Source organism: Coregonus clupeaformis, chromosome 14, assembly GCF_020615455.1.
Source record: "Coregonus clupeaformis isolate EN_2021a chromosome 14, ASM2061545v1, whole genome shotgun sequence".
NCBI classification, from domain to species: Eukaryota; Metazoa; Chordata; class Actinopteri; order Salmoniformes; family Salmonidae; genus Coregonus; species Coregonus clupeaformis.
In genome coordinates, this window is record NC_059205.1 from 16,184,674 (window position 1) to 16,210,037 (window position 25,364).

Here is a 25,364-nt window from a genome sequence, read left to right on the forward strand (position 1 = left end):
GAGCGGCTAGCTTCAGCTCCGTTGGGGAGCAATAAAGCGGTACCTGATCTGGCACCGATGACCCAGGCACGGGTTGTGCCGGACTGACGACGCGCACCCCCAGGCTTGGTGCGTGAGGCAGGAAAGGACCGGACCTGGCTGTCGATGCGCACCCCCTAGCTTGGTGCGTGGAGCAGCAACGGGCCGGACCGGGCTGACGATGCGCACCCCTGGCTTGGTGCGTGGAGCCGAACGGGCCTCACCCGGGCTGACGACTTCGCACCCCTGGCCGGTGCGTGGAGCAGCGACGGGCCTTGCCAGGCTGACGACTCGCACCCCTGGCTTGGTGCGAGTGGCGGAACGGGCTGGACCAGGCTGACGACTCGCACCCCTGACTTGGTGCGAGTGGCAGGAACAGGCCGGGCCGGGCTGGCGACGCGCACCGTAGGCTTGGTGCGTGGAGCAGGGACAGGCCGGGCTGGGCTGGCGACGCACACCGTAGGCTTGGTGCGTGGAGCAGGGACAGGCCGGGCTGGGCTGGCGACGCACACCGAAGGCTTGGTGCGTGGAGCAGGGACAGGCCGGGCTGGGCTGGCGACGCACACCGTAGGCTTGGTGCGTGAGCAGGAACAGGCCGGGCTGGGCTGTCGACGCACACCGTAGGCTTGGTGCGTGGAGCAGGGACAGGCCGGGCTGGGCTGGCGACGCACACCGTAGGCTTGGTGCGCGGAGCAGGGACAGGCCGGGCTGGGCTGGCGACGCACACCGTAGGCTTGGTGCGTGGAGCAGGGACAGGCCGGACTGGGCTGGCGACGCACACCGTAGGCTTGGTGCGTGGAGCAGGAACGGGCTGGACCAGGCTGGCGACGCACACCGTAGGCTTGGTGCGTGGAGCAGGAACAGGCCGGGCTGGGCTGTCAACGCACACCGTAGGCTTGGTGCGTGGAGCAGGGACAGGCCGGGCTGGGCTGGCGACGCACACCGTAGGTTTGGTGCGTGGAGCAGGAACAGGCCGGACCGTACTGGGAACACACACCACTGGCCTTAAACGGGGATCAGGAACGGGCCGGACCGGACTGGCAATACACCTCAGTACCTCTCGCCGTGCCTCTACAACTTCCTTCCCTCCTCTCGCCAATGGCTCCCGTAACCCGGTGGCCTTCTCTCCTCGTCTCCCATTTCGCCCTGTGGCAGCCTCCTGCTGCCCAGTCGCCCATGCCGTGTGCCCCCCCCTAAATAATTCTTGGGGGTGCCTCTCGCCTGTCCGACCACGGCCCGGTTGACGCCGCTTCTCCACTCCTGCCTGGATCTCCCCCTTCATCGCCTTCCGGTACCGGTCGGCCTCCTCCTTCGTAATCTGCCCCCAGCCGAGGAGGACATCCACCAGCGTTACCTCCTGCGTGTGTTCCTGGACACGCTGCTTGGTCCTGGTTTGGTCGGTTTTTCTGTCACGATCGTCGTAGGAGTGAGTAGACCAAGGCGCAGCGTGTGAAACAAACATGACTTTAATTAGTTAAAGTATACCAAACAAAACATGACTCGTGAAGTCCACGGTAAACAAATACCGACACGGAACAAAAACCCACAAACACAAAGTGAAACACAGACAGTTAAATATGGCTCCCAATCAGAGACAACCAGCCGACAGCTGACACTCGTTGCCTCTGATTGGGAGTCACACAGGCAAACATAGAAACAGACAACCTAGAACACCCAAACAAAGAAACAGAACACATAGAATGAACACACCCTGGCTCAACATATAGAGTCCCAGAGCCAGGGTGTGACATCACCTGTAAATCTAAAGTGGCATTTATCAGACTGAAGAGTTGTCATGACCAAAACAATCCTTTTCAAGATGAGAGTCAGCGGCAGATGTGATTCTACTCTTGATATATCACAAACGCTATGTACAATTTAATGATTTATTTATTTAGACAATGAATGCAGTTGGCCCTCAAGAGAGCCATTGAGCCAATCAGGTGATTAACACATTCAGCTAACCTCCTGATTGGGTACAGCTGGTTACCGTAGAAGCCATGTCAGTGTCATTTCATTACAAATATTATTTTGCCCCTTTTTCACATAGATGACCAATTACCTGCTGTGATATACAGTGCATAATGCCTTAGGACCATTGATAGCCAATAGGTCTATATACTCTCCTAGACCTATCGTCGATAGCCAATAGCGTTGTGCGATATATATATATATGTGGTCCTCTGTAGCTCAGCTGGTAGAGCACGGCGCTTGTAACGCCAAGGTAGTGGGTTCGATCCCCGGGACCACCCTTACACAAAAATGTATGCACGCACGACTGTAAGTCGCTTTGGATAAAAGCGTCTGCTAAATGGCATATTATTATTATTATTATTATATACTGCCCTTGGCCCAGATCTGGAGTGGGATTTCAACGATCAATAACTGCCTTATGAGGGTGCTTAATCTTTGAGTTGTTGCAGTGTGTGTGTGTGTGTGTGTGTGTGTGAGAGAGTGCGTGAGTGCATGTGTGTGTACGTGTGTGCGATTCATCATCAGCACGCTTTAGTGTCAATGTGACTATCTGTGACAATCTGGTGTCACTCAAATTGCTTTTGCTCAGTTGTGTTACAGAGTTTACAATGTGTATGTGTGCATGCACTTGCATGTGTAGGCCTATGTGCGTGTATCAAATAACTGCTGTCATTTTATCAACTTAGCAACAAACCAAGGTTCCTATCAATGTTCCATAATGTCTCTACTATTATTGTTTCTGTTTTGAACTACATTCTGAGAAAAATCATAGGAGAGGGGGAGAGAGTGAGGAGGTCGAGGACATGATAGGGGGATGGGGGAAGAGTGAGGTGGGTCGATATGATTGGAACAGCATAGATATTGAGCTCTTATGCCTCTCTATTCCCCTTTTTCTTATTCCTTCTCTTTCTCATCTCTCCATCCACCCTTCCATCACATTCTCATTAAAATTCTTCAAGATATTTTCTACCTCGAGCTTTGAGCCCTCTTTCCTCCACTCTCATTTCCTTTCATGTCCTCTCCTTTCCTCTCCTCTTCTGTACTTTATTTTCATTTCCTTTCCTCCTCTGTTTTCTCCTCTCATCCTCCCCTCATCCCCCCCTCATCCCTCCATCTTCCTCCATCATCCCTCCTATATCCCTCACTATCTCAGACAAAGACACGTTTCCATAGCACTGAATATATCTCCTGTCATGGTACAAGTGTGAAACAGCAGAAGGCAAGGACTGTGTTTAGAGAGCTGGAGTGTAGTTGTAGCCCTGTACAGGGTTGGGGTCAGCTCCATTACAATTCCAATTCTAATGTGAAAAATCTTTCATGGATATAAATGTAGCTACTATTTTCCCTCAATAAAGAATTTCATAAAGAATTGACTGCTCCCAATCCTGAATAAATGTACTATAGCTCAGTGTGTTTTTATATAAGATAGGCCATGGCCTCGGAGGAATCATAGAAAAACAATGACATTTAGACGTCTGGGTGTGTAGAGAGTGTCAGCCAATCTTTCTCATTATTTATGTGTGGCAGTAAGTCAGCTCTGCTGTTATTTCACTGTGTTGGTTTTATAGAGAGCAATGTGTTGATTGATGCATGGGCTTGTGGATGCCCACATTTGACTGTTTCACCCCTGCACTGTGGGGTTTGTGTGGGGGTGGGAAGGGGAGGCGATTGTGTGTGTGTGTGTGTGTGTGTGTGTGTGTGTGTGTGTGTGTGTGTGTGTGTGTGTGTGTGTGTGTGTGTGCATATGTTGCATACGTGTGTGTTTGAGGGAGAGAGGGTGAAAGAGAGGTTTGGCTGTATGACCCTCTGATGGCCTTTTATTGTTTTGTTAAGACCTAAATCTGTTTCCTCCCTTGGTCTACCCATAATTCACTGCCTTCTTGACCCCTGGTCGGGAGGTCACTGTTGTTCAGGAAGGCACCAGTTGAAATGTGTCAGAGAGTTGGAAGATTGTTCTACTCACACGCTGCACTTACAGTATGCACTGACTGTAAATCACTCTGGATAAGAGCCTTTACTGCAGCTGAATGAATGACTAGGATTGTTGTGCATTACCAAGCATTGGGCTCTATCAAATACATGGCGATTGTTCAGCTTGTGTGTGACTTCCCTCAGCTTGTCTGTTGTTCTCCAGCTGCCCTCAGTCTTTCACCCTTTCTTTTGGTTTGCTAGGGCACAGCTTCTCTGTTATATAGGATGGTATGGTATATGCCCCCTGTATGGTTCCCTGTATAGCTTTAGTCTCTATATATGACTCTGGGGTGGTATATGGCTTAGGTCATCACGTTCAGCTGGAAATGCTCAACAATGGATTGCCATTCTACACAATAGAATCACATTACACCTCATTTGACACAATGGTCACTCTGCTAAAGCCAGATTGGTGGCAGCATTTATTGTCCTGCCCCCCTGACCCAAACCTCTCTCACGCCTACACTGCTCTGTGGACCATACTTTATGTCCCAAATGTTTAATCGCTGTGTGTGTATATGTGTGTGTGTGTGTGTGTGTGTGTGTGTGTGTGTTTGTGTGTGTGTGTTGGTGTGTATTATAGAGTGTGTGCTTGCAATCTGTCGCAATCAGAATCTATACGAGCCTATAAAATGTATGGTGTGATTTGTACCTACAGGACTGGTCACTGATTATATTCTCCTCTCTTTCTTTCCCTTTCTAGTGCCCGTGCTGTGCTGCCATGACGACCATGGCCCCTTCCCTCATGTTTCTCCTCCTGCTCCTTCAATTGGCTCACAGCGCTTTCCCAGAGGAGCCCGGTCCTCTAAGCTATGCTCCCTTAGAGGGTATGTGTCATTCTCCGTGCGTGCGCATCTGTGCGCGTACATCTGTGTGCGTGCACATTTGTTCATTTGTCCGCTCGTGCGTTGACATGTGTGTGTAAGTGTGTGTTTGTGCACTTCCTTGCATACGTGAGTGTGTGTTTATGTATGTATGGTATCAGTAGCATTGATGAATGGCCTTCTGGTGGATCTCAGTAGTCCATCAGGACAGAAAGGTCAGAGGTCACAGCCCTGGTCTGGAGCTGTTTTCACAGGGATAGATAGCGGCACTGAAAAATGCTTTCTCCTTGAGCGTGCAAGAATCAAAGAATTATTGCTCTGCTCTCCTCGCCTCTTTGATTTAATAATATGGAGCTGCGATCTGAGGTCATTGCTTTGTTGTTGTTTTATTGCATATCTGATTGAGTATCAACCTAGTTCAAGGGGAGGGGAGTTAGAGAGATGGAGAGGTAGATGGAGAGAGAGATGAAGAAAGAGGAGGAGGGAGCAAGAAAGAGAGAGAAGAGAGAGGGAGCTCAAAGAGAGGCAGAGAAAAAGGAGAGAGGACAGATAGGTAGATGTGGAAAGAGAGAGAGGGCAAGGAGGTGGAGATAGATAGATGGATGGATGGATGTGTATTATTATGTGGCTCCCTGCAGTCAAGGACAGTGAGATAGAGGGCCCACTCAATCTCCTGAAGAGGAGTCCCTATGGGAAAGACACTGTGTCCTCTCCACTCTCCACCCTCCCTGCAGTGTGTCCTGTTCTTCCATACTGTATCTGCCTGGGTCTATCCACTCTCTCTCTCTTCTGTCTCTCTCCTGTGTGTCTCGCCCTCTGCTACTAGCTCCTTCTAACCCCCTTTTCTCAGTCTCTCACTCTATCCTCCTCACCGGCTTCGTCAATCCTTTACATCTTTCTCCATCCCCTGGAATATAAGAGTGCAATAAACCACACCTCTCTCTCTCTCGCTCTCTCGCTCTCTGGCCCTCTCTCTCTCCCTCTCTTTCTCAGTGGTGAGGAGGTATCCTGTGTTTGTGGGTAGAGCTCATCGTTCCTCACAGAGACAGGAGCTACACATTCACACAGTACTCCAGGTCAACCGCACACTCTACATAGGAGCCAGGTAACCAACAACATCAGCAATCACCTCGAAGCCATAATCCATACCCCACCCCTAACAATCCTCACTTTTATCTTTCAGCAGTTATACCTACTGGCTTATGATAAGGTCACTGTAAAACCATTTTGATCCACTCTGCTTCCCCCCTGTTTCCCTCCCCTCCTGATGTATTTGACAGAGATGATCTGTATAGAGTGGAGCTGGACAATATGTCAGGGGACGAAATGTTCTACAGCAAGGTGAGACATATACACAGAAAAAACACACACACACGTTAACTGTGTGACCGCACTGGTATCACATACACTTCTGATTAAATCATACCCCAGTATGATAACCCTCCGGTCATGTCATTTTGTGTTCTTCTGCTAGAAGCGGACGTGGGAATCCAATAAGAATGACATTCGAGTCTGCAGGATGAAGGGCAAACATGAGGTTAGTTCCCGTCCCTGCAGGGTCAGCCTACATACACCCAACACCATCACACACACACTCCTTTAGAAGTCACATAGCCTGACACACATCTGCACACCCACACACACATTTAAGGGAACTTTATATGTCCGACTCACAATCATTAGCCATGACATACACACTCTCGCCCATACACACTCACAGGGAAATGTTATCTCTACAATACACACCTGCACCGCTGCCCACACACAGAGAAACTCTATTGCCACTATACACACCTGTAACTCTCTGGGCCAGGTCTCCCTCTCTAGCCCAGAGTGAAGCAGTCAGAAACTTACATACAGAGAAACTATCTCTAGGCTACTCTTTCCTGTGTGAGGGAGCTGTTGGTTATCTGTTCTAATATCCCCAATAACATGTTTTTCTTATCCAGTGAGAATGTGATACCGGCAATTGATCTGCCCAAGAGTGGTTGAAAACGCGCTTTGGTGATGAAATTTCACTTCCTTATGTTATAATAAAAAGCATGAGCTGGAGCACACCCAGATACAATTATTTTGTATAGAGGTGCTGACTAACGGGGAATAAACTGTAAGCTATAAAAATAAATACTGTGCGACTCTTTATTTATTTTTATAACTTTCTTATGTTATAAAATACATTTTACCAAGACAAATATGATTATTCATGTTCTGAATCGTTCAGTGGGGTCTTCCTCTAACATATCATTAGCATTATATCCAAAAAGTTGGATTTCGTAACCTAATACATCCGATAATAAGCACTGAGCTACAGTGGGGGAAAAAAGTATTTAGTCAGCCACCAATTGTGCAAGTTCTCCCACTTAAAAAGATGAGAGGCCTGTAATTTTCATCATAGGTACACGTCAACTATGACAGACAAAATGAGGAAAAAAAATCCAGAAAATCACATTGTAGGATTTTTAATGAATTTATTTGCAAATTATGGTGGAAAATAAGTATTTGGTCACCTACAAACAAGCAAGATTTCTGGCTCTCACAGACCTGTAACTTCTTCTTTAAGAGGCTCCTCTGTCCTCCACTCGTTACCTGTATTAATGGCACCTGTTTGAACTTGTTATCAGTATAAAAGACACCTGTCCACAACCTCAAACAGTCACACTCCAAACTCCACTATGGCCAAGACCAAAGAGCTGTCAAAGGACACCAGAAGAGGATTGGGAGAATGTCAGATGAAACCAAAATATAACTTTTTGGTAAAAACTCAACTCGTCGTGTTTGGAGGACAAAGAATGCTGAGTTGCATCCAAAGAACACCATACCTACTGTGAAGCATGGGGGTGGAAACATCATGCTTTGGGGCTGTTTTTTCTGCAAAGGGACCAGGACGACTGATCCGTGTAAAGGAAAGAATGAATGGGGCCATGTATCATGAGATTTTGAGTGAAAACCTCCTTCCATCAGCAAGGGCATTGAAGATGAAACGTGGCTGGGTCTTTCAGCATGACAATGATCCCAAACACACCGCCCGGGCAACGAAGGAGTGGCTTCGTAAGAAGCATTTCAAGGTCCTGGAGTGGCCTAGCCAGTCTCCAGATCTCAACCCCATAGAAAATCTTTGGCGGGAGTTGAAAGTCCGTATTGCCCAGCGACAGCCCCCAAAACATCACTGCTCTAGAGGAGATCTGCATGGAGGAATGGGCCAAAATACCAGCAACAGTGTGTGAAAACCTTGTGAAGACTTACAGAAAACGTTTGACCTGTGCCATTGCCAACAAAGGGTATATAACAAAGTATTAAGAAACTTTTGTTATTGACCAAATACTTATTTTCCACCATAATTTGCAAATAAATTCATTAAAAATCCTACAATGTGATTTTCTGGATTTTTTTTCCTCATTTTCTCTGTCATAGTTGACGTGTACCTATGATGAAAATTACAGGCCTCTCTCATATTTTTAAGTGGGAGAACTTGCACAATTGGTGGCTGACTAAATACTTTTTTTCCCCACTGTATGTTGACATAGCAGTGCAGGTTTCTCGTAACAACTTTTGAGGATTTAACATTTTGTGGTCATCGTCTTCAAAGTTGTTTCCGTGGGTCGCAAAAAGCTAAATTAGCATGACACGAGCTGATTTTAAAATAAAATGCTTTTAAAATAAAAAGATTGGTATACGCTCAGTGCTCCGTTTACATTTCACAGAGATACGCTTGTTTTCGTGAGAAATCTTTGAAAAAGAACAGGAATTTTCTAATTAATATGAAAAGCGTATATCAAAAAATGTAAATACATCTCAAAAACGATATCCATTTTACCTCTATATTGTTTTATGTCCTGCGGAGTCGAGAAGAAAGATGATGAGTTCAACGGGAAAGTGAGCCTGTCAGGTAGCCAGTAGCCTAAATTCTTGCACAGAATCCAGCCTAGCTGACGCGATGCAATATTCCAGATTTTTTACCACTTATTCTTCTCTGGACTCCATTGTCACCCTAATTCTGGCCATCATACAAGGGTAAAAACTCTAAGAACTTTTGAACAGATTATGATAGAGACATGAGGTTTGAACCATTGGTTTTCTTAGAGGATTGACTACACATTTAACCTTTTTTTACCCATTGGTCAAAATATGCGTTTTTGATTGGACACTCTAATATGAGTACAATAGGGTGAGGTGATCAAAGTGAATAATGAAGGCAAAAATAGACCTAAGAGATAAAGGAAAGAGGGAGTATAGAGATATATATATATATATAGAGAGAGAGAGAGAGAGAGAGACTTGACTTGTATCTGTCTTTTTAGCAGAGAGGGAAGAGCGAAAGAGAGAATGAGGGAAGGAGAAAATCAGGACAGGAGGGAGGGAGGGAGGGAGGGAGAGCGTGGGAGATAGAAAGAGGTGTATGACATTAAGGTAGACAGATTAAAGGAGAAAGGGAGAGAAAGAAACAGAGAGAAAAATACATCAAAGGTGTGAGAGGCCGTCAGGCCGAGAGAGGGTAGGAGGAAGGAGAGTGAAGGGGAGCTGAAAGTGAGAAAGAGCAAAAGGGAGAGGGAGAGAGAAAGAATGAGTAAGAGAGAGGGGGTTGGAGAAGAAAAACTAGAACATGTAGAGATACGTCTAGCTCACATGAACCCAAGGGGAGCTCATAAAGAGTGAATGTTGTGGTGAGCTCAGGCTAAAGCACAGGGATACATCTGAACAGTGTGATGTATGTTAGGGAATAAAAATAAAAGAAAAAAAGGGAAAAAATAGGTTCGGTGTAATTTCCCTAAGGCTTACTTACGTTGGTGGTTGTTTTCACCTAAGCCATCCCATAACTCAGCCCAGCTCATCATATTCCAGCCATGACACATGTAGTGTGTAAAGTAAACAAGACCAGTTCTGTAGCATTTATGCACTACTTTTGTCATATGCATATGACAAACTCATTTATCTGCCTAACCATTTGAGGGATGGGTTTGAAATACACACACACACACACGCACACGCACACGCACACGCACACGCACACGCACACACACACTTGTATGCACACTGTGGGATCCTAGGATTTAAAGGCATTTGGGGCTTAGCCCAACGCCAGTAAGGGGGTCCGGGGGCATACTCCCCCAGCAAAATAAATAAGGAATTTCAACTGCTAAATGCATGGATTTGGTGCACTTTGAGATGAACATTGAGAGATTAGAACATTGAAAGATCTTTTTCAGGTAACTTGCTCCTTCCCACCTGCCACAGCAGACACTGCCAATACTCAATTACAGTAGCTACTGTGGGTCTCTCTACTCTGGAACACTCTCTACTCTCGAACACATACATCTACAGTGTATTGCCAAAAACCTGCATACCATTCAACAACTTCAAACAGACTCTGACCTGTCCAATGAGCCAAACTGATTAAGAATCCCACAGTACCAAAACACCCTCACACACACCCACACCCACACACATTTACATTTACATTTACATCATTTAGCAGACGCTCTTATCCAGAGCAACTTACAAATTGGACACACACACACACACACACACACACACACACACACACACAGTGTGCAGTAATTAGAATCCATAGAGCAGCTTTAAGTGATACAGTCTGTGTGCTCACCCCTCCTCTGCTTCTCTCCATCGCTTTATCTGTGTCGTCTGTTGCTGTCTCTCTTGTCTTCCCTCTTCTGTTGCTGTTGCTGTCTCTTAGTCTTCTATGTTGCTGTCTCTCTTGTCTACCCTCCTCTCTCGTCCTGTCCTGGTTGTAAAAAGTGTAGGAAACAAGGAAACAATTGTTTTAATAGTCATTTCACAGGCTTTTTCACCTCACCTGCAAATTCTTTGTAAACCATGTTTTACCTTTTCACTGTTATAATTTGTGCAAATAAATACAATGAATTCGAATCTATAGAACAACTTGAAGTCATACAGTCTACTGTGTGCTCAACCCACCTCTGTTCTGTCTCCATCTGCCCTCTGTCACTTTCGTCTGACACTTTCTCTATGTCTTGTTAGTTGCTGTCTGTGTCTTGTCTCAGGTTCTTGTTTGTTACTGTTTCCTTTGTCTATCCTCTTCTGTTATGGCCTGTTCTGTTCTTCTGGTGTCTCTCTCCATCATATACTCTTCAGTTGCTGTCTCTGTGTCTTGTCTGGTGTGTCTCTTTAGTTTTGCAATCCAAAACGGTCAAGGGGATACTGGGTTAGCTTAACTTGTTTTGGGCCTGTGTCATCCTCTTTTCCTTACCAGTTGCCCCTGGCTGATGCTGTTCTAAGTGCTCCACTGGCATGCTGTTCTCATCTGTCCTCCTCCTTGGTGCATCTCCAAGGTAGCAAGGTAGATGTGCAACATGTCATTAGTTAGTTTTAAAGTAACTGTATACTGACATGATGACCAGGACAACTCAATTTTCTGCATAAGTGTCCACATAACAGAGCAACAACTCCAAACATGACAGGTAAGAAGCTACATAGCCCCTAGGCTACATGAATATAAAGAGACATGAGCCCAAGAAAATACCTGTAGAATGGATTAAGTTATAAGACCTCTATGATTCATTTAATTTCATCAGTTCTAGCAGCTAATATTAGATTTTTTGATTAAAATCAAATCAAAGTTTATTGGTCACGGAATCCAGCAGTGTTGGAGAAGCTACTCTGAAAATATAGTTTACCAAGCTACCAATTACTTTGCACTGGAAGCTACACCAAAGCTACCTTTATGAAAAATATAGTTTACTTAACTAAAGTACCTATGAAAAAGCTATTCACTACATCCAAACTACTTAGTGAAAAAGTAGCATATCTAAATCTGAAATGTCATTGAATACAAATTGCGAGAACAGATCACTCTGGAGTTAAGATGCTAACAGAATGTGTAATTTAGCCTATTAAAAACACAAAAACAATGTTTCTGTCACGTTCGTTGTGTAAGTGTGGTATGAGAACATGGTCGTTTATTATTATAAACACCGACAAAATAACAAAATCCAACAGAACGCGACGTTCAAGAGGCTAAACATCCAACAAGCCAAACAGAAACAAGATCCCACAACATAAGTAGGCAAAATGGCTGCCTAAGTATGATCCCCAATCAGAGACAACGATCGACAGCTGCCTCTGATTGGGAACCACACCCGGCCAACATAGAAATATATAACATAGAACAACTAGCATTCACACCCTGACCAAACTAACTAGAGAAATAACAGGGCTCTCAAGGTCAGGGAGTGACAGTACCCCCTGACCGGAGCTGAAATGGACCCCGGTGGAGCGGACTCCTCTGGCACTGGACTGGAGCCGCTGACCGGAGCTGAACTGGACCCCGGTGGAGCGGACTGCTCTGGCACTGGACTGGAGCAGCTGACCGGAGCTGGACTTGGCACCGGTGGAGCGGACTGCTCTGGCACTGGAGTGGAGCCGCTGACCGGAGCTGAACTGGGCCCCGGTAGAGCGGTCTGCTCTGGCACTGGACTGGACCGTACCGGGCTGGGGACATGCACCACTGGTCTGGTGCGAGGAGCAGGCACGGGGCGCACCGGGCTGGGTACACGCACCACTGGTTTGGTGCGAGGAGCAGGTACGGGATGTACCGAGCTGGCAACACGCACCGCTGGTTTAGTGCGAGGAGCAGGCACGAACCGTAACGGGCTGGGGACACACACCACTGGTTTGGTGCGAGGAGCAGGTACGGGGCGCACCGGGCTGGCGACATGCACCACTGGTTTGGTGCGAGGAGTAGGTACGGGCCGTACAGGACTGGAGACACGCACCACTGGTTTGGTGCGAGGAGCAGGTACGGGGCGCACCGGACTAGATACACGCACCACTGGTTTGGTGCAAGGAGCAGGCACGGGCCTTACCAGGCTAGGGACACGCACCACTGGTTTGGTGCGAGGAGCAGGCACGGGCCGTACCGGTCTGTGAAGGCGTCACTGGCGGCACAGTGCATAATGCCGGCGCATAGCCTGGTGCCTGCACAGTCACACGCTCCTCAAAGCGAGTGCGGGGAGTTGGCTCTGCTAAACCTGGCTCCGCCAGCCTCTGCTCTAAGGCCCGAGCTCTCTGCTGCTGGAGGGTTAACTCCTCTCTCAGCTCCTCCTGTTGCCTGGCCAGCTCCTCTCTCCGTGCATCCACTGACTCCTTCTCCCTGTGGGCCTCCTGCAGCGCCTCCTTCTGAAGGGAGAGTATCTGCTCCCTCTTAACTAACAGCTCCCGTAAGGCGGTGGTCTCCTCTCTCAGAGTACTGAGTTGCAGGTCTTGGAGGGCATCTATCATAGCGGCTTCTTCGCTCGCTATCTCCCTCTCCACAATCAGCCCTTCCAGGGCTTCCTGCTGTTCCGCCAACCACCCCGTGTGCCCCCCAAATTTGTATTTATTGGGGCTGCCTCTCGGGCTTCCTTCGTGATCGGGACCTTTTGAGTCGCCGTTTTTTCTCTCCTGCCTGGGCTTCTTCCTTCGCCCAGGGTCCCTTACCGGCCAATATCTCCTCCCATGTCCAAAATGTTTTCCCCACCTGTTCACGCTGCTTGGTCCGTTGGTGGTGGGATCCTCTGTCACGTTCGTTGTGTAAAGGATGCAGCGTGGTATGCGTACATGGTCGTTTATTATTATAAACACCGACAAAATAACAAAATCCAACAGAACGTGACGTTCAAGAGGCTAAACATCCAACAAGCCAAACAGAAACAAGATCCCACAACATAGGTAGACAAAATGGCTGCCTAAGTATGATCCCCAATCAGAGGCAACGATCGACAGCTGCCTCTGATTGGGAATCACACCCGGCCAACATAGAAATATATAACATATAATATATATCCTCTGTAGCTCAGCTGGTAGAGCATGGCGCTTGTAACGCCAAGGTAGTGGGTTCGATCCCCGGGACCACCCATACACAAAAAAATAATAATGTATGCACGCATGACTGGAAGTCGCTTTGGATAAAAGCGTCTGCTAAATGGCATATTATATTATTATAACATAGAACAACAAGCATTCACACCCTGACCAAACTAACTAGAGAAATAACAGGGCTCTCAAGGTCAGGGCGTGACAGTTTCAAGTGAGAATTTGGCAGGTCTGATGCTGAAAAAGAAAGGAAATTCTTGCCTAATCCAAACATATTTTCTTTTTGCAAAAAAAGTAGCACAATGTAGTTTAATTACTACATTTAACATTCTTGGAGGGCATCTATCATAGTCAATTACTAGTTGAACTACATGTAGTTCGCTATTCCCCAACACTGGAATCCAGAATATAAATATGTGGTGTGTATAGTCCGTTTATAATTTGGAAAGAAAATGGTATATACAGTAGTAGGTATATTAGGATGGGCTATGTCGAGAATAAAGTATATACATGCACAGTGAGTAAACAACAGTATATAACATCCTTAGCTTGCCCATTCACTAAATATACTGTAACGTTTTTTTTTATTAACTTTTATTTATTCAGGGGAACCCAATTGAGACCAGTGTCTCATTTACAATGGTGCCCCGAGGACAAAAACTACATCAATACAGCAACAACAACAAAAAATGTTTTAAATGTAGAAGACAGCTATAAATACAGTGCATTCAGAAAGTATTCAGACCCCTTGAGGTTTTCCACATTTTGTTACGTTACAGCCTTATTCTAAAATCGATTAAATGGTTTTTGTTTTCTATCTACACACAATACCCCATAATGACAAAGCAAAAACAGGTTTTTAGACATTTTTGCAAATATATACAGTACCAGTCAAAAGTTTGGACACACCTACACATTCAGAGTGAAAGAAAAGCAGCCAACAAGTGCTCAGCTGGTTGAGAGAATGCCAAGAGTGTGCAAAGCTGTCATCAAGGCAAAGGGTGGCTATTTGAAGAATCTGAAATATAAAACATATTTTGATTTGTTTAACACTTTTTTGGTTACTGCATGATTCCATGTGTGTTATTTCATAGTTTTGATGTCTTCACTATTATTCTACAATGTAAAAAATAATAAAAAATAAAGAAAAACCCTTGAATGAGTAGGTGTGTCCAAACTTTTGACTTGTAGTGTATGTCCCATGTCACGTTGCTGTGTATAGGTGTGGTGTGGAATCAGGCGCAGGCAGCAGAGGGTAAGTCCAACAAGACTTTACTTAGCACAAAATAATCCACAACAGCCCGGAGGCAAAAAGACGCACACAGGCGTAAAGCAAGCGCACACAAAGGTGCGTAAATCTCTCCTAAACACAAGGAGGAAACTACGGAAAAATAGCGTACCGTAACAGGTAGCGCAACCACGACACGAACAATCACACACAACACAAACCTAACAACAAGGAACCTAAATAGGGTGCTAAACGAGACCTAACACAAAACAGGTGTGACTAACAGACAAAACCAAACAAACACGAAACATCGAGCGGTGGCAGCTAGAACTCCGGAGACGACGACCGGCGAAACCTGCCCGAACAAGGAGGAGGAGCCGCCTCGGCCGAAACCATGACAGTACCCCCCCCTTGACGCGCGGCTCCAGCCGCGCGCCGCCTCCGGCCTCGGGGACGACCAGGGGGACGCGGAGCAGGGCGCGTAGGATGACCACGATGGAATTCGGTCATCAGGGACGAATCCAGAATGTCCCTCCTTGGCACCCAGCACCGCTCCTCCGGACCGTACCCCTCCCACTCCACGAGATATTGGAGACCCCCCATCCGGCGTCTCGAATCCAGGATGGTCCGAACCGCGTGACGCCGGAGCCCCCTCGATGTCCAACGGGGGCGGAGGAGTCTCCTCAATCTCAAAGTCCTGGAGTGGACCAGCTACCACCGGCCTGAGGAGAGACACATGGAACGAGGGGTTAATATTCTTGTAATCAATAGGTAGTTCTAACCTGTAACACACCTCGTTCAATCTCCTCAGGACTTTAAAAGGCCCCACAAACCGCCGACCCAGCTTCCGGCAGGGCAGGCGGAGGGGCAGGTTTCTGGTTGAGAGCCAGACTCGATCTCCAGGTGCGTACACTGGCCCCTCACTGCGGTGTAGGTCGGCGCTCGTCTTCTGTCGACGTATGGCACGCTGCAGATGGACGTGTGCAGCGTCCCCACGTCTCCTCCGAGCGCCGCACCCACTCATCCACAGCGGGGGCCTCGATCTGGCTCTCATGCCATGGTGCCAGAACCGGCTGGTACCCTAATACACACTGAAAAGGGGTTAGTTGGGTGGAGGAGTGGCGGAGAGAGTTCTGTGCCATCTCGGCCCAGGGCACATATCTCGCCCACTCCTCCGGCCGGCCCTGACAATATGACCTCAGAAACCTACCCACATCCTGGTTGACTCGTTCAACCTGCCCATTACTCTCCGGGTGGTAACCCGAGGTAAGGCTCACCGAGACCCCCAAACGTTCCATAAATGCTCTCCAGACTCTGGAGGTAAACTGGGGGCCTCGATCGGACACTATATCCTCGGGCACCCCGTAATGCCGGAAGACGTGAGTAAATAGAGCCTCAGCGGTCTGTAGGGCCGTAGGAAGACCCGGCAGGGGAAGGAGACGACAGGCCTTCGAGAACCGATCCACAACGACCAGGATGGTGGTATTCCCCTGGGAGGAGGGAAGATCGGTAACAAAATCCACCGAGAGGTGAGACCAGGGTTGTTGTGGAACGGGCAGGGGCTGTAATTTACCCCTGGGCAAGTGTCTGGGCGCCTTACACTGGACACATACTGAGCAGGAGGAGACATAAACCCTCACATCCCTGGCTAACGTTGGCCACCAGTACTTCGTACTAAGGCAGTGCACCGTCCGGCCAATACCCGGATGTCCAGAGGAGGGGGACGTGTGAGCCCAATAAATCAGCCGATCCCGGACCTCGAGCGGGACGTACACCCGACCCACCGGACACTGGGGAGGACTAGGCTCGGTGCGTAACGCCCGCTCGATCTCCGCATCGACCTCCCACACCACCGGTGCCACCAGACAAGACTCCGGTAGTATGGGAATGGACTCCACGCACCTCTCCTCCGTGTCATACCGACGGGACAGAGCATCTGCCTTCCCGTTCTGGGACCCAGGGATGTAAGTGATCTTGAACACAAACCGGGCGAGAAACATAGTCCATCGAGCCTGGCGAGGATTCAGCCTCCTAGCTGCCCGAATGTACTCCAGGTTACGATGGTCGGTCAGAATGAGGAAAGGGTGCTGAGCCCCCTCAAGCCAATGCCTCCACACCTTTAGGGCCTGTACTACGGCTAACAGCTCCCTGTCCCCTACGTCATAATTCCGCTCCGCCGGACTGAGCTTCTTAGAATAAAAAAGCACAGGGGCGGAGCTTAGGTGGTGTACCGGATCGTTGAGAAAGAACTGCCCCGATACCGGCCTCAGACGCGTCCACCTCAACTTGGAAGGGTAAAGTGGGATCCGGGTGCGCCAACACCGGGGCCGAGGTAAACAGGTCCTTCAGTCTCCCAAAGGCCCTGTCCGCCTCAGCTGACCACTGCAAGCGCACCGACCCCCCTTCAGCAGAGACGTTATGGGAGCTGCCACCTGTCCAAAACCCCGGATAAACCTCCGGTAGTAATTCGCAAAACCCAAGAACCGCTGCACCTCTTTAACCGTAGTTGGGGTTTGCCAATTACGCACGGCGGACACTCGGTCCACCTCCATTCTCACCCCCGACGCAGACAACTGGTAACCCAAAAAGGAAACTGACTCCTGGAAGAACAGACATTTCTCAGCTTTGACATACAGGTCATGCTCCAACAGTCTCCTCAATACCCTGCGCACCAGGGCTACATGCTCGGCCCGAGTAGCACTGTACACAAGAATATCATCTATGTACACCACTACTCCCTGCGCCTGCATGTCCCGGAAAAGTTCGTCTACAAACGATTGGAAGACTGATGGAGCATTCATTAACCCATATGGCATGACGAGATACTCGTAATGGCCGGATGTAGTACTAAATGCTGTCTTCCACTCATCGCCCCCTCCCTAATGCGCACCAAGTTATATGCGCTCCTGAGATCCAATTTTGTGAAGAACCTTGCCCCGTGTAAGGACTCCGTCATAGTCCCAATCAGAGGAAGTGGATAGCTGTACTTCACCGTCACCTGATTGAGACCGCGGTAATCAATACACGGACGCAAACCTCCATCCTTTTTCTTCACAAAAAAGAAGCTCGACGCGGGAGAAGTGGAGGCCCGTATGTATCCCTGTCTCAGAGACTCGGCAATGTAAGTCTCCATTGCCTTTTTCTCCTCCTGTGACAAAGGATACACATGGCTCCGCGGAAGCGCTGCTCCTGTCTGGAGGTCTATCGCACAATCCCCTTGTCTATGAGGTGGCAACTGTGCCGCTCTGGTCTTACTGAACACGAGCGCCAAATCCTCATACTCAGGAGGAATGTGCAGTGCTGGCATCTGGTTCGGACTCTCCACCGAGGTCGCCCCTACGGAAACACCCAGACATAACCCCTCACACTGAGCAGACCACCCTTTAAGAGCTTTCTCTGCCCCGAAATAGTAGGATCATGGGTCATCAACCAGGGAAGCCCCAGTACCACCGGATACGCAGGAGAGTCGATCAGATAGAGTTGAATCGTCTCCTCATGACCCCCCTGCGTCCTCATCCTAAGTGGCGCTGTGACCTCCCCAATCAACCCAGATCCTAACGGACGACTATCTAGGGCATGTACAGGAAAGGGTTTGTCGACTGGAAGGAGGGGAATCCCTAACTTAATACAGAATCTCCGGTCTACAAAATTCCCAGCTGCGCCTGAATCGACTAGCGCCTTATGCTGGGACCGAGGTGCAACCTGTGGGAAACAAACAGGTAAGGTAATGTGCACGACAGAAAGCTCTGGGTAAGTAGGGCGCCTACTCACCTGGGTGGACTCCCCACTGTACGACCGGCTCTCTCCCTCACCAGGGGACCCTCCCCAGCACCTAGCCGCGGTGTGCCCTCCGCGCCCACACTTGGTGCAGGAGACTGCCCCCTCGGGCTCCTACCTCCTCTCCCTCTAGCGCCAGCACCTCCAAGCTCCATCGGACACTGCTCGGAGGCGCTGGAGGGTGGAATGGGGGCCCCACCTGGGACGTCCGCGGGTCGCCAGCAGGTTGTCCAGTCGGATGGCCATGTCCACCAGCTGGTCAAATGTTAGTGTACTGTCCCTGCAGGCTAACTCCCCTGCGGACGTCCTCCCGAAGGCTACATCGGAAGTGGTCTATGAGGGCCCTCTCATTCCACCCCGCATCAGCCGCTAGAGTCCGGAACTCCAGTGCGAACGCCTGAGCGCTCCTCATCCCCTGTCGGAGGTGGAATAGACGTTCCCCGCCGCTCTCCCCTCTGGTGGATGGTCGAAGACCGCACGGAAGCGACGGGAGAACTCCGCATAGGTGACGGTGGCGGCGTCTATTCCCTCCACTCAGCGTTGGCCCACTCCAACGCCTTGCCGGTGAGACAGGAGATGAGGGCGGAAACGCTCTCGTATCCCGAGGGCGCCGGGTGTATGGTGGCAATGTAGAGCTCCACTTGTAGGAGGAACCCCTGACACCCGGCAGCGGTGCCGTCGTACGCCCTCGGGAGCGAGAGCCGAATCCCACTGGGTTCCGGTCGATGGACGGGCTGGTTGTCCAGTGGTGAAGGTGATGGTGCGATAGGTGGGGCTATGGGAACCCCGCTGGTCTCCCATCGACGAAGGGTGTCCATGACGCCCTCCAAGGCGTGCCCGATACGGTTGATCCGGTGCTCGTGTCCAAGGAGTCGCTCCTCCATGGGGTCGACGGGTGCTCCTGCTGATTCCATCTAGTGGTGTGTGATTCTGTCACGTTGCTGTGTATAGGTGTGGTGTGGAATCAGGCGCAGGCAGCAGAGGGTAAGTCCAACAAGACTTTACTTAGCACAAAATAATCCACAACAGCCCGGAGGCAAAAAGACGCACACAGGCGTAAAGCAAGCGCACACAAAGGTGCGTAAATCTCTCCTAAACACAAGGAGGAAACTACGGAAAAATAGCGTACCGTAACAGGTAGCGCAACCACGACACGAACAATCACACACAACACAAACCTAACAACAAGGAACCTAAATAGGGTGCTAAACGAGACCTAACACAAAACAGGTGTGACTAACAGACAAAACCAAACAAACACGAAACATCGAGCGGTGGCAGCTAGAACTCCGGAGACGACAACCGGCGAAACCTGCCCGAACAAGGAGGAGGAGCCGCCTCGGCCGAAACCGTGACATCCCAGAGCAATGGGGCTATGACTCGAAACGGTGGGATTATGGGTGCACTTAAGACAGGAACCTCTCCCGAATCGTCGAGATGGGACAGTGCATCGGCTTTGATATATTTAGAACCTAGGCGATATGTCAGCGTGAAATCGAATCTGGTGAAGAAAAGGGCCCACCTGGCTTGGTGCAGGTTCAGTCGGCTCGCTGTCCGCATGTACTCCAGGTTCCAATTGTCGGTGAGGATAAGAAATGGGTCCTGGGCGCCCTCCAGCCAGTGTCTCCACTCCTCTAATGCCAACTTCACCGCCAGGAGCTCCTGATCGCCAACATCATAGTTCCTCTCTGCAGGAGACAGTTTTTTTGAGTAATATGCACATGGATACAATTTCTGTGGATTACCTTGACGTCGGGACAGGTAGAAGTTGGCAAATCCCAAAAACCATTGTAACCCCTTTATGGTGGTTGGGACTGGCCATGACCTGACAACATCCACCTTCCTCTCATCCATCATGACTCCTTGCGGGCTGATCTGGTAACCCAAAAAGGAGACCTCCTCCTGATGGAATTGGCACTTCTCCGCCTTGACGTACAGGTGGATGGCCAGGAGGCGTTACAGGACTACTCGGACGTGAGCGATGTTGCTCCTCCAAGGTAGCCGAGTAGACCAGGATGTCGTCAAGATGCACGACCACCTGGCGTACAAGCATGTCCCGGAACACCTCGTTGACGAATACCTGGAACACTGATGGATCATTGGCTAATCCAAAAGGCATCACCAAGTACTCGTAGTGACCAGACATCGTGCTGAAGGCCGACTTCCATTCATCCCCCTCCCGGATACGGATCTAATTGTAGGCACTCCACAGGTCCAACTTGGTGAAAAACCGGGCCCCACAGAGTTGTTTAATCGCAGTCGGCACCAATGGGAGATGGTAGCGGTACTTCGTGGTGATGGAATTCAGATTTCTGTAATCGATGCATGGGCACAATCCTCCGTCCCTCTTGGCCACGAAGAAGAAGCCTGCTGACGCAGGGGAGGTGGACGTGCGAATGAAACCCTGCTGGAGAGCCTCCTGGATGTACTCCTCCATAGCCTTGGTTTCGGCCACCGACAGAGGGTAGATGCGGCCGCGCGGAGGCACAGAGCCTGCAAGCAGGTCGATGTTGTTGTGGATAATTATCACTATACTTGTTAACAATCAAAAGTTCTTCCAGAGTTTTTGTTGAATCAAGATAGACTTTTATTACACGAAGCAACGAAAGCCGAGCTGGTCCATGGAGTAGCTGCTTGCCATGACTTGGAGCTCTCAGACACAAATGCATAGTTAAGCTTATACAACATACATAGTTACTCCTCTCTATGTGAATGAATAACATCTTTCAGTGTCACATGTTGGTTACTCACGAGGCTACGTGCGTTTCTCTAAGTGGGGCTTCTGTCTCTTATTAGTGGCGTGACTCAAAAAATTATATACATACGTACGTTAAAGAACAATCACACTCTGTATTGACTATATTCAGTATCCAGGCATGCATCTGGAGTACAAAGTATCAATCGTGTTCATTCTGTTTTACCTTTATCATTTCATAACACATTATAAACATATCAATTAATACTTAAACATGGTTTAAACATGTCATGTCCATCAACCATTCTCAACCACATACATTTAACACTTTACCAACACAGCCATCCTCCCAGGACCCTGAGCCACTATGGTTTTTCCTTGTGACTATGTGCATGTAACTATGTGTGTCAGGTCATAAGCACAAACAAGTGATAACACTAGTTCCATTGTTACTCCAATCTCCACACAGCCACAACGAGAAGTTGTATCTCCATCACATGTCATTGACATACCCAGACCAGCTGCGGGGAATTAGAGGGAACCATTCTTATCAGAAGCACAGCATTTGCACTAAAGAAATGTATCTGCTCTGTTTTAACCCTTTAATTGGTTCTTAATCTATAAGCATTTAAGGCATATAGGCATTTCATTCTACAACATGCATAATTCATATAGTTGGTTTTTATGTTGTCTGCCCCTAAGTGAGATAGAGTAGTTAACCAAAAATGACCCACAATGGCACAGTCCCAGGGATGATGAGGAGGGAGACAGGTGGCGCGGGTCTTGGAAAAACCTCCCAAAGATCTTGGTATACCTCCGGGATGTTGGGCTGAAGAGCAACCACAGGACTCTCAACCGACGTGGAACCACAGGGAAAGGGTGCCCAGTCTGTGATTTCCATCCTCGGCCATGAGATGGTGGGGTTATGACATTGAAGCCATGGGAGGCAGAGGATGATCTTGTGTACGGGTGCACTGATTATGAGGAAGGGAAGGATTTCTTGATATATGGATTCCACGGTGAGGGTGAGTGGTGCTGTGATGTGATGTGTGTGATTGTCCCGGATCCCAGTGGTTGACTATCCAGTGCTTGAACCGGCCAAGGAGAGGAGAGTGGGTATGAGGTGATGTTAAGGGATGAGGCGAGGGCCTGGTCAATAAAATTCCCCGCGGCACCGGAGTCCACTAGAGCTGTAGAAACAAAACATAAAGGACCGCCAGCCAGTGAAATCGTTACTAGGAAAGGTTTGGCAGAAAGTGATGATATGATGGAATACTGACGCCTAACCCAGGAGACGGATGATCACGTGGCTGTCCCTCTGCTCCTGTGGACTCCGAACTTAGAACGTACCGGACACTTTTGAAGCTGGTGCCCCTCCTGTCCGCAATAAGGACAGAGCCCCAGCTGTCTACGACGGCGTCGCTCAGCCGTGGAGAGACGTGTGGCCCCCACCTCCATGATTTCAGGCTCTGACTCAGAATGATCAATGGAGGAGGGAGAGAGGTGATGGCGGTACCGACGCTCCCGAAGAAGGTTATCCAGACGGATGGCCATCGCGATGAGGGCGTCCAAGGATAGGTTGTCGTCTCAGCATGCCAACTCCGTCTGGACCTCTTCGCGCAATCCTCTTCTGAATAGGTTGCGGAGCACCGCCTCATTCCATCCTCTGGATGCTGCCACTGTTCGAAAGGTGAGCGCGTACTCCGCCGTGGTTTGACCATCCTGTCGTAGTTGGAGTAGGCGCTTGCCGGTGGTTAGTAGACCGGTGACGTCGAGAGCCCCGGAGCGGGGGAGCGGGAGTGGATGTGACCGACACCATCAGAAAGCACACATTGTGTCCTGTCTGTCAAATAGTTTTTAAAACATTTGCAAGACTACTTATCCAGGCCCATTTCAGACAGTTTTTGAATGAGTAGTGAATCGTCAACTGTGTCGAATGCCTAGGAAAAGTATTTAAATAAGGCAGCACAATGTTTTTTATGATCTAGGCAATTCAACACATCATCTAAAACAAGCATAGTTGTTGAAACAGTGCTATGTCCAGATCTAAAACCAGATTGGTGCATATTTAGTTAAAAAAGTTATTAGCTGGGAGTTGGTCAGGGATTCTAATACCTTGGCAAGGCAAGATAACTTAGATAACTACCGCCCAATTTCCAAGTTAGAAGGATCTCCACCTTTATGTAGGGGGAGGACGTGCCGTTTTTTCCAAATCTTAGGGATAACACCAGTAGCAATTAAAAATACATGTTAAAGGTTCAACAATGAGTGGGGCAGAGAGCTGTAGTAAGAAGGGGTCAAGTGAATCAGCCCCTGTGGATCTATCTTTAGCAAGGCACTTAAATACATCATAGACATCAAATCATTTAAATGAAAATAAAGTATGTGAGTCTGTTAGAGCATAATTCTCTACAATCTTTTCTGAGGTGACTAAAGGACTCCCTGTAGTGGATTGAGAAACATTTTCATAGACTATCCTTTCAAACAGCTGGCCAGCTGAAGCAACAAAAAAAAGTGTTTTCTTTGGTCTAGTATGGGACCAGAGTCTGTCAAAACCTTATGGGGCAATGAGGGGGTGGAGTTTTGTTTAAAAGATTTGACCACTTTCCAGAACTTTGCTGGCTTACCACCACTCCCCGATACACAATTCAAGAAATATGTTGATTCTGCTTTTCTAACCAGAGATAGACATCTATTTCTCAAATGTCTGAAAGACTGCTAATCAGACGTATAATCAGTCAGTCTAGCCTTAGCCCAAGCAAAATGTATTTCCTGTAATTTCTCAGACAGTTCATGTGTGAACCAAGGATACGATTTTTCTTTTATCCTTAACCTTTTGTACGGTGCATGCTATTCTGCAACATAGTTAAACAGGGAAATAAAACAATTAAGGGCCTTATCCGATTCACTGAAAGTTAGCATAACCCACCAGTCACTCAAACCCAGCTCAGACAAAACATTTTGCTCATTAAAATTCCTATAATTTATCTTTGTAATAGTGTGTTAGCGAGATTTAGGTAGCTTAGCATCTCTTATGCAGGCAGTACAAATATCTTTCAGCCTATCAGATACTGGCATCAACCAATCCAGATTAAGATCACCCACATTAATAATTTGGATATAGCATAGTTAGAGAGCAGGTCAGACAATTTGCTAAGAGCACATAAGGAGGGTGAAAAATTCCCGGATGGGCATTATTACCAAGGCCCACATTTAGGACTAGACATTCAAATTGCTTAGGTAGAGAGGCGGTAATGGATACAGAAACATTTAAGTTGCTCTTTATGTATATGGCGACGCCCCCTCCTCTGAATAAGATACATTTTCTAAATCAAACTTCTGGCATTTACATGAATCATGTCCAAGGCCGCAGCTGCGGGATTTCAGATCAGACAGAGTTTCTAATACGAACATGCCATGTTCAGCAGGTAACCCCTTATTAGAAAATACTATGGGGTTGGCTTGAATTGGAACAGATACAAGATTGCCTAGAACTGAATCATTACTCCTATGCGTTGAACAAGGAAGTGGATTAAAACAAGAGTCAATGAGGGTTACCTGTTGCGGGTTACTGACATCCCATCATTTTTGTAGCACCTCTTCGATATTAGCACTCAGCATCCTAGCTCCTCTCCTGTTCAAGTGCAAGAACTGAGGATGTTCCCAAAATAAGTTGAAATTGGCAATAATATTCAACACTCTTTCAGAGCAGTTTTGACTTCATCCAAGATTCCATTGAAAATAGTCAGGAGAAACGATCAACTCCACGATCGTGTGTAGGAATAGGGCCAGAAAATATATTACGCTTGCCAGTAGCCAATAGCCTGTTCCTCCCGTCTCAACTCCCCCCATTGCCACAGCCTGATGCCGTTCGTACCGGCATGCACGACTATCGTGTGAAGCTCTGTGTTTCGGTCTAAGCTCCAAGTAATGTCACACACCCTGACTCCAGGGAAGCAGAAAGTGTTTGCACCGGCAACCACCACATCCTGGACAATGGAACTCCCGATGATAGCTACCTTGAGGGGAGGGGGTTGTGGATTCCCAG

At 48.3% G+C, this 25,364-nt stretch overlaps 1 protein-coding gene across 1 annotated transcript in view; it reads left to right on the forward strand.

The window, feature by feature from the left end:
* The window catches only part of LOC121581187 (semaphorin-6B), a 70,056-nt gene that overhangs the window by 15,434 nt on the left and 29,258 nt on the right, over nt 1–25,364 (forward strand). Inside the window, exons 2-5 of the mRNA XM_041896633.2 lie at nt 4,667–4,790; nt 5,781–5,892; nt 6,068–6,128; nt 6,262–6,324. Coding sequence (XP_041752567.1) covers nt 4,667–4,790; nt 5,781–5,892; nt 6,068–6,128; nt 6,262–6,324 — 360 coding nt within the window. The remainder of the gene's footprint in view (nt 1–4,666; nt 4,791–5,780; nt 5,893–6,067; nt 6,129–6,261; nt 6,325–25,364) is intronic.